The sequence below is a fragment of the Asparagus officinalis genome, chromosome 5 (genome assembly GCF_001876935.1).
Source record: "Asparagus officinalis chromosome 5, Aspof.V1, whole genome shotgun sequence".
NCBI classification, from domain to species: domain Eukaryota; kingdom Viridiplantae; phylum Streptophyta; class Magnoliopsida; order Asparagales; family Asparagaceae; genus Asparagus; species Asparagus officinalis.
In genome coordinates, this window is record NC_033798.1 from 66,826,021 (window position 1) to 66,834,589 (window position 8,569).

At 39.0% G+C, this 8,569-nt stretch overlaps 1 protein-coding gene across 2 annotated transcripts; it reads left to right on the forward strand.

Annotated features, from left to right (window-relative positions):
- On the forward strand, positions 925–6,683 carry LOC109843708 (squamosa promoter-binding-like protein 15). 2 transcript variants are annotated; one of them, XM_020412662.1, is made up of 11 exons: positions 925–1,332; positions 1,800–2,492; positions 2,736–2,929; positions 3,014–3,825; positions 3,923–3,997; positions 4,088–4,195; positions 4,278–4,395; positions 4,507–4,642; positions 4,726–4,870; positions 4,964–5,572; positions 5,987–6,683. In XM_020412662.1, the coding sequence occupies exons 2-11, from the start codon at positions 1,891–1,893 to the stop codon at positions 6,416–6,418; spliced, it is 3,231 nt and encodes a 1,076-aa protein (XP_020268251.1). In that variant the 5' UTR covers positions 925–1,332; positions 1,800–1,890; the 3' UTR covers positions 6,419–6,683. The 2 variants fall into 2 exon arrangements, with proteins under 2 accessions (XP_020268251.1, XP_020268250.1); XM_020412661.1 differs by having other exon boundaries at positions 926–1,332; positions 3,008–3,825.

Here is an 8,569-nt window from a genome sequence, read left to right on the forward strand (position 1 = left end):
CATATTTCTAAATTCAATTTGATTCATGTTTTACCTTCTTTGATAAGTTGGTCATTATTCTTTTTTTTTCTAGGGAAGTTATTATATCCATTTTCAACTGTTTTCGAAAAAGTTCTCGCCGATATTTTGATCCTATTTGTTAAAAATAATATTATCACTTATTCTAATCTGTGCAAGGAGAAAAAACCAGTTGTCTTTTACGATAAAAGAATTCTCGTTTTCCTTGTGCAATTTGGATACAATCTGCCTATCATGTTTAATTGTTTGCGTCTTTTAGCACATTGAATTCATGAGATTCTTTCATTTTGACTTCGTATGCATAGAACAAAATTATTTTTGTAGATGGATGGGATAATTCATGAGATTATTGTCATGCCCTAGCCCGCCATATTCACAACAGAACATGTTTCCACATAAGAATATTTTTTGTACCAGACCACAAATAAAAAGTTAGTTAAAGATGGAGTTTCCATGCGAGGAACGGACCAATAATGCCAAGCCTACATTTGAAAGGGGCATACACGCAAAAAGACCAGGGGCTAATTTAGTCATGAAAAATTTCCCAATGTCCCAAAATATGGGACCAATAGAGGGGACAAGTGAGGTGTCCCCCTCCTATTGGATAATGAGTTGGTCATCATTAATGATGACCAACTCATTATCCAATAGGAGGAGGACACTTAACTTGTCCCTTCTATTGATCCCATATTTTGGGTTCCTGTAGCAAAGCTCTTTAGTCATTAAGAAAGAGTGAATCTCAAACAAAGAAACAAACTCACTCCTACAGTAACTGGCCACAAGCAAAGCATGAAACGCGTGACGTTAAAATTGAAACAAACCTCAAAAAGGGAGAAGATCAGAGAAAAAACAAAGTTGAGTTTAAGTTTTTGAGAGTAAAAAAGAAAAAAAAGAAAAAAAGGAAAAAAAGGGAGAGAGAGAGAGAGAAGAAACAGAAAGAATACCTCATATCCTCATCTCTCCATCAAATAATTGAACTCTTTCTCTCTCCTCGCCGATTCCTCCTTCAACTTTCTCTTTCCTCTCTCTCTCTCTCTCTCACTGAAACAAGAGCGCGAGGCGTGGGGCGGTGGATGAAACGGAATCGCCATTGATTTTCGATCTTATTTACAGGATCTGCCACGCTTCAGGCCGAACTAAAAGAGAAGACTTCTAACCGTGAAAAAGGTGTAAACAAATAAAAACAAAAACTCGAAGGAAAGAAACCCACAAAAAAAAAAAAAATCCTCTGTCTTGATCTGTTTACGGATCAATCTGATTCTGGGTTGGTTCTCGCCGACGAGCGAGGAGCTTGAAGTCAGTTGATGTGACGAGGTTAGTGGGTTTTCTGGGATTTTTTGAGATTTTTGTTTTGCAGTTTTTTAAGGATTAATCAGCTTTTTTATTTGTTTCAATCGTTTTCTTTACCTTGAAATTTTCTCCCTGGGTTTTATTTGAGGTCTGGCGTCATTGACTTTGTACGATAATTGTTTTCCTTTTGTTGATTTTTATTTTTAATTTTTCCAGAGTTTTAAAAATATTTTGGGGGTAGCTAGAGGAAAATTTCCGGGGTTTTTATGTATTTTCTGATGAAGTTGATTCCGTTGCCTACTATTATTTTCGACTATCTTTTGGGTAATTCCGTTGGATTTTGTTGCCTTTTTTTTATAGATCTAGGACTATAATCTAGTTTGCACAGTTATGGATAACTATATTTTCTTTTTGTCCCAAATTAGTTGAATCTGGGCCATTTTTCGGTGAAATGAATCTAATTCCTCGTTTTCTACTCTTTTTTGCGTCAGGATTTGATCTGGTATTGGATTGAAACCAACAAAGGATTGATTAAGTTGGGATTTTGGATTGGATTTTTGCTGAGTTTTTAGGTCTTGGTTAATGGAAGGTGATGTGGGTGCGCAAGTCGCACCTCCAATTTTCCTTCACCAACCCCACCCAATTCGATTCCATGATGGCCCAATCCATGCCAAGAAGCGAGATTTCCCATGGCAAAACCCTAACAATTCCAGTTATCAGCAACAGCAGATCAATCAGTGGATCCCCAATCCAAACACCAACTGGAACCCGAGGTTGTGGGATTGGGACAGTTCCAAATTCACTGCAAAACCATCACAGAATGCTCCCAACCTCCCAAATCTTGGATCCAATGATTCGCAATCGAAACCGAGAGCAGAAGAGGCTGTAAAGGCGCAAAATTTGCCAAAGAATTTGGAAGAGGATGGTGAGACGTTGACACTGAACCTTGGAGGGGGAGTTTACTCGGCAGCACAGGAGCAGGCTGTGAGGCCAAGCAAAAGGGTTAGGTCAGGATCTCCGGGCAGCAGGGGAAACTATCCAATGTGCCAGGTTGATGATTGTCGAGCAGATCTATCGGGTGCTAAGGACTATCATAGAAGGCATAAAGTTTGTGAGATTCATAGTAAGACGACGAGGGCTCTTGTAGGGAAGCAGATGCAGAGGTTCTGCCAACAGTGTAGCAGGTATGAATGGAATCTGACCCTAACTTTGAAATTTGATTAGTTATATGTATTTAGATTGGATACTGAATTAAGAGTGTATATGTAGAATCATATAGCTTTAGAAGTTGGCTAATCTAGGTAATTTCGTATATTCAGCTTTGAGAATTGCTGATCTAGTATGAAATAGCTTTATCTTGCTGAATCTGTGTGGTGTTAATGAATTTTTCTGAAATGTCATGTGGGTTTCTTGTTTATGCTTCATAGGTTTCACCCCCTATCAGAATTTGATGAGGGGAAGAGGAGTTGCCGGCGTAGGCTTGCTGGCCATAACCGAAGGAGGAGAAAGACTCAGCCGGAGGATGTTTCGTCTAAGCTATTAACGCCTGGAAATAGGGAGAATATCGCAAATGGTGGTGTTGATATCGTCAATTTGTTGGCCGTTCTGGCTAAATTGCAAGGTGTGCTTTGGTTTTGTTCATAAAATTTCATTCTCACTTTTCTTTTTTAGATTTTAGCCTCATTGTTTACTACTACAGTTGCAGGTAATAATGGTGGTAAGCTAGCCAGTGTCCCTTCTGTTCCTGATAAAGACCGGCTCGTCCAAATTCTTAGTAAAATAAACTCCTTATCTAAGAACGCAGCTCCAAAGTTGACTGGTTTTGATCTAAATGTTTCACAACCTGCGCAAGAGTCTATTGATCAGTCATGCAAAACAAATGCGAATCAGACTGCTCCATCAACCACCGACTTGCTTGCAGTTCTCTCTTCAGCACTTGCAGCATCAGCATCTGATGTCCTTGCTTCTTTATCGCAAGGGAGCAGTTACAGTAGTGGTGATGATAAGACCAAAATGCCCTCTGTGGAGACCGCGACTGATGCTAATTCTCATAGCAAGCCAGCTCAAAACTTTCCTTCGGTTGGGAATGGGCGGCCACCATTGGACTCTTCTCACCGTCCTCGTCAAGAACCAAAACAAACTTTGCCATTGCAGCTTTTTGGCTCGGCTGAAGAAGATAGTCCTCCGAAATTTGCATCTTCTGTGAAATATTTCTCCTCTGAGAGTAGTAATCCCATGGATGAAAGATCTCCTTCGTCTTCTCCTCCAGTGGCTCAAAAGCTCTTTCCTCTACATTCTGCAGCTGAAAGGAAGCATGAGAGGATGTCGGTTTGCTGGGAGGATGATGGTGCTGTTGATGCAAGCACAAGTCATCGGTGGTCAACTCCATTGGAGCTCTTTAAGGAGTCGGAAAGACAAGCTGAGAATGGGGTGGTTCATAGTATACCATATCAAGGGGGCTACACTTCATCCTCAGTATCAGACCACTCACCTTCGAGTTCAAATTCTGATGCTCAGGTAACATGATAATTCTCTGTTCAGCCAACCGTTTCAATTCAATGCGTGAGATCAAAATGTTATTTATCTTTTGATATGAATTTCATTTTATCTACAGGATCGTACTGGGAGAATAATTTTTAAGCTCTTTGATAAGGATCCCAGCAAAATTCCTGCAGCTCTCCGGAGTCAGGTATGCTGAAGTTAGAACCAGATCTGCATATTGAAAGAGTTTTGGATTATTTAGTGATGTTGAGTTCCTTTGTAATTTCTTTGTTTACAGATTGTCAACTGGCTCGCTCACAGCCCATCGGAAATGGAGAGCTACATTCGACCTGGCTGTGTTGTCTTGTCCATTTATGCATCGATGCCATCATTTGCTTGGGATGAAGTGTGTGTTTAATTTTAATGAAGATCCATTGTCTTCTACTTTCTTGATTAGTGTAGTAATGTGAGATATTATTGCATTTCAGCTTGAAGGAGATCTTCTTCATCGGATCAATTCACTTGTCCAAAATTCTGATTCAGAATTTTGGATAGATGGGAGGTTTTTGGTCCGTACAAGTAGACAACTAGCATCACATAAGGATGGTATGATTTTGTCCTTTCTTCTTCATTATTATGCATTCTGCAAGAGGATTACGGACTTAACATCCATTGAAACAGGAGAATTGATCATTTACTTCAATTAATTTTTCACAGGTAAAGTCCGTCTTTGTAAATCTTGGAGAACATGGAGTGCTCCTGAGATAACCTCTGTCTCACCTGTTGCTGTTGTGAGTGGGCAGGAAACCTCCCTAGTTCTAAAAGGTCGCAATTTGACCATTCCTGGAACCAAGTAAGAATCCATGTTTAGTGCAAGTGATTTCTATTAATGAATGGTGATCTCTCAGTCTCATGATTAATATTTTGCATTTGCAGAATCCATTGCACATTTATGGGGGGATACACTTCAAAAGAAGTTCTTGGTTCAGCATATCCCGGCACCATTTATGACGATGCTAGTGTGGAGAGTTTTACGCTTCCTGGAGGAATTCCCAATTCTTTCGGCCGCTGTTTTATTGAGGTGACTATTTGCAATTCAAAGACGCTACATTTGGTTGAAATAAAAATTTGGGCCAAATTTATAGTGGCTGGATATTTGTTTTGTCCATTGCAGGTGGAAAATGCTTTCAGAGGGAACAGCTTTCCTGTTATTATAGCCAATTCTAATATCTGCCAAGAGTTGAGAGCCCTTGAATCCGAGTTTGAGAACGAAGTAGGAACTAGGGATGTTACTTCTGAAGAACAAACTCAGGATAATGGGCGCCCCAGGTCAAGAGAGGATCTCCTTCACTTTCTAAATGAACTCGGTTGGCTTTTCCAAAGAAAGAATAGCATTGATCCTCGGTTCATGGATTTCTCCACTACCCGTTTCAAGTTCCTCTTGACATTCTCAATAGAGCGTGATTGGTCCTCTCTCATCAGAACTCTTCTTGACATACTAGCAGAGAGAAGCTTGAACAATGATACCTTAGCGCAGGAATCACTAGAAATGCTTCTCGAGATTCAGTTATTAAACCGAGCTGTAAAGAGAAAGTGTAGAAAGATGGTTGACTTGCTTCTCAGTTACTATGTGATTATGGGTGAGCCTGAGTGCAGTGGTTCCAAGATCTATCTTTTCCCTCCAAATTCGGTTGGCCCTGGTGGAATAACCCCCTTGCATCTAGCTGCATCAACACAGGACTCTGAGGACATGGTTGATGCTTTGACAAATGACCCACAAGAGGTTATAGCCAATTCACTCTCAAACTTCTTTTCTCGTTGCCAATATCAATTTGGATTCATATTTGTCAAAGGACCCTATTGCTACGGCAAAACTATGAAGTTATGGTGATGTTTGAGCATATTAAAATTTTGTATTCTAACATGCCCCGTATATTGAGAGCTTTTTTCTTTTTATTTTTAAAATTTTTTTATAATGGTCTGAAACCTGAACTCACATCTTTATATTTTTTATATAGAATCCATTTTAAATTCATGGCCGGTGGGAATTGAACCTGGTTTATTCTAATACCATATCAAAGGACTGCTATTATACCAAAACTCATTAAGATTTTGAAGTTGTGAGGTTTGAGGGTTATGATTTTATTTTCAAACAATGTTCATTGATTTGTGGTATTTGTTTTCAAACGGTATTCAGATTGGTATGAACTGTTGGAACTCAATTCTAGACGAGAGTGGGCAGACTCCTTACATGTATGCATCGCAAAGGAACAACCACTTCTACAACAGGCTCGTGGCTAGGAAGCTCGCAGACAGGAAGAATTGTCAAGTGTCAATAAATGTCGAAGATGAGATATCAATGGACAAGTCTTGGATCGTCGGTGAAGGAGAGAAAGTAGATACTGTGAGAACACTTGAAGTAACCTCTTGTTCTAAATGCGCCTTCATGGAAAAAGCACGGGGCAAACGGATTGGCCATACCCGTGGGTTGCTCGAACGCCCATATGTGCATTCGATGCTCGCCATTGCTGCAGTCTGTGTTTGTGTCTGCTTGTTCTTCAGAGGCTCGCCTCAAATTGGCTCAGTTGCTCCCTTCAAGTGGGAGAATTTGGACTTTGGCCCAAGATAATCGAAAACGGGGGTAATTTGTTCTGGTGTTGGTGTTTATTACTACTACATATTAATGCATATGCTTATCTTGCTTTCATCTTGCAGCTTACCCTTTTTTTGTCTGTTATTTATGTTGTTCTTTATGTGTATCAACAAGAGAGTGCTATGAAATTAAATTACATGGTGATGATAGAAGTAAAGAACATTTTTTTGTTCTGTTTTTTAGCTCTGTATTTTACTAGAATAGATTCAATGACACCATGACATATTCTTTTGTTCGTTTATGAGCAGTGATCTCAATCTTCTTGTTACTTTCATTGTACTTTTATTGTTCTTATTTCACTGAAACAAGCAAGCATTTTGCTAAGTTTTTAGCCTTGTCCATGCTTAACTTTGTATATACTCAAATAGTTGAGCAAGTGGGAGGACGTGAAGCACTGCAGGAATCTTGCTGAGGAGAGAGAGGGGGAGGATAGTGGAGGAGAAATAGTTAACGTAGAGCTGTAGTCCACCAACTATTCTGCTTTCTTTCTTTATTTCCTTCCCTTGGTAAATTTTTTTTTTCTCCCGTGTTTTTGTTAAGATTGATGTCGGAGAGTCCAGAGAAGGATGGGGGAGTCGAGGAGATGAGATGGAATGATACCATCGCTTGCGTTAATTGGTTCTGTATCTTTGTCCCAATATTACCCTCTGTGTGGTCCAAATGATTTTGCAAGGATATCCATAAACCACCATCGTCGTTATTTGCCTAAAAAACTGCTAAACATTTTATGTTCAGTGTTCGGTTACTAATGATTAGAGAAACGGGAAGGACAGAGTTTAGTATCTTAATCCCTTAGTTAAGACTACTGTCATATGTTCCTTTTACTGTGAGGAAAAAAGTTTGAAGTTGAAGTGAAGATATAATTTTGATGTGAAAATATAATTTTATGTTCTAACACGTACCCACAAATCGAGTGACGATTCTATGGTTTGAGGTACCTTTACTTCCTAAATCCTCTTCAAAATCATGAGCATTAGAATTGAACCAGTTGCTATGACGCCACGTCAATTATTATTTTTATGATACTAATACTGTAAAATTTTGGTGTAGTGGAAAAGGCCTTTGTAGTGGCAAACAACCACAGACGGATTTTCGTCAACTATGAATTTAAATTGGAGCTTTAAAAATATGGATACTTGAGTTCAGGTTCCAACACAGAAAAAAAGATGCTCAAGACATATTGACAATATACTCTTAACAACTAAAATTAACGTAAAAGCGATGATATAATCTCTTTTAAAAATTAATCATTTAACGGAACATTCCAATTTTACTACTTTTAGCTTACCGTAAAGATAAAATCGAAAGATCATCAACAATTAATATGATTCCAAGTATAATTTTTGAAATATCTATGATTTAGTGGGTATCTTTGAAATAAACCCTTAAATTAAAGGAGCAAGACGTGTACCGACATGAAAGGTAAAAGCACCTGTATCTCATTCTTTGAATCTTTTACCTCTCACAAGTAGAAAGCAAATGGGATGCGTAGGGGTGTGCGGCCTTTATGACCGTGATTGGAGAAGTCATCATGAAGATATTGTGAGAAAAGAAGTCATCATCCACCCCATCCACCCCCCCGCCCCGCCCTCTTTCTTCTCATTCTTATTCTTTCTTTTCCTCCTATGCTATTAATGTGTAGGCATCAAGCAGTGTACGGCTCATCAGTCAAATTTTGTTGGACTTCCTCTGTCATTGTTAAAATGATGGTCAAGAATCAAGATATGTTGATAAGCCCCCACTTTCGTAAAGTTAACAATGATTAGGAAATTCAATTATATGTTTATCATTCCTGGATCAAAATAATTTCACTAGATTATTTTAAGGAAAAATTGCTTCTAGCCCCCAATTCCCTTACAAGTATTACCCTCCCCCCCTCAAAGACTTTTTCCACGATCCCAAAGCCCCGACAACAGCATCTCACATTCCTTTAGCCCCCCAAACCCTTCCCCATGTGACCTGATGTTTAAAAATAATTTTTTTTTTAAAATGCCCTCAAGCAACCGGTCACTCTATCAAGCCGGTTATCGGAGAGTGAACAGTAGTAATGTAGGCATTAAATGTTGATTAGAAGGAAAATTTGGAGGGGAAAAAACCTTATTTCCCTCCAAATTCTAACTATTTCCT

Excerpts from the sequence above, each read along its gene's own strand:
- LOC109843708 (XM_020412661.1), top strand. The coding sequence starts at position 1,891 with ATGGAAGGTGATGTGGGTGCGCAAGTCGCACCTCCAATTTTCCTTCAC. Across the intron at positions 2,930-3,007 it reads CGTTCTGGCTAAATTGCAAG|TTGCAGGTAATAATGGTGGT; the intron begins GTGTGCTTTGGT and ends TTACTACTACAG. Across the intron at positions 4,196-4,277 it reads CATCATTTGCTTGGGATGAA|CTTGAAGGAGATCTTCTTCA; the intron begins GTGTGTGTTTAA and ends ATTGCATTTCAG.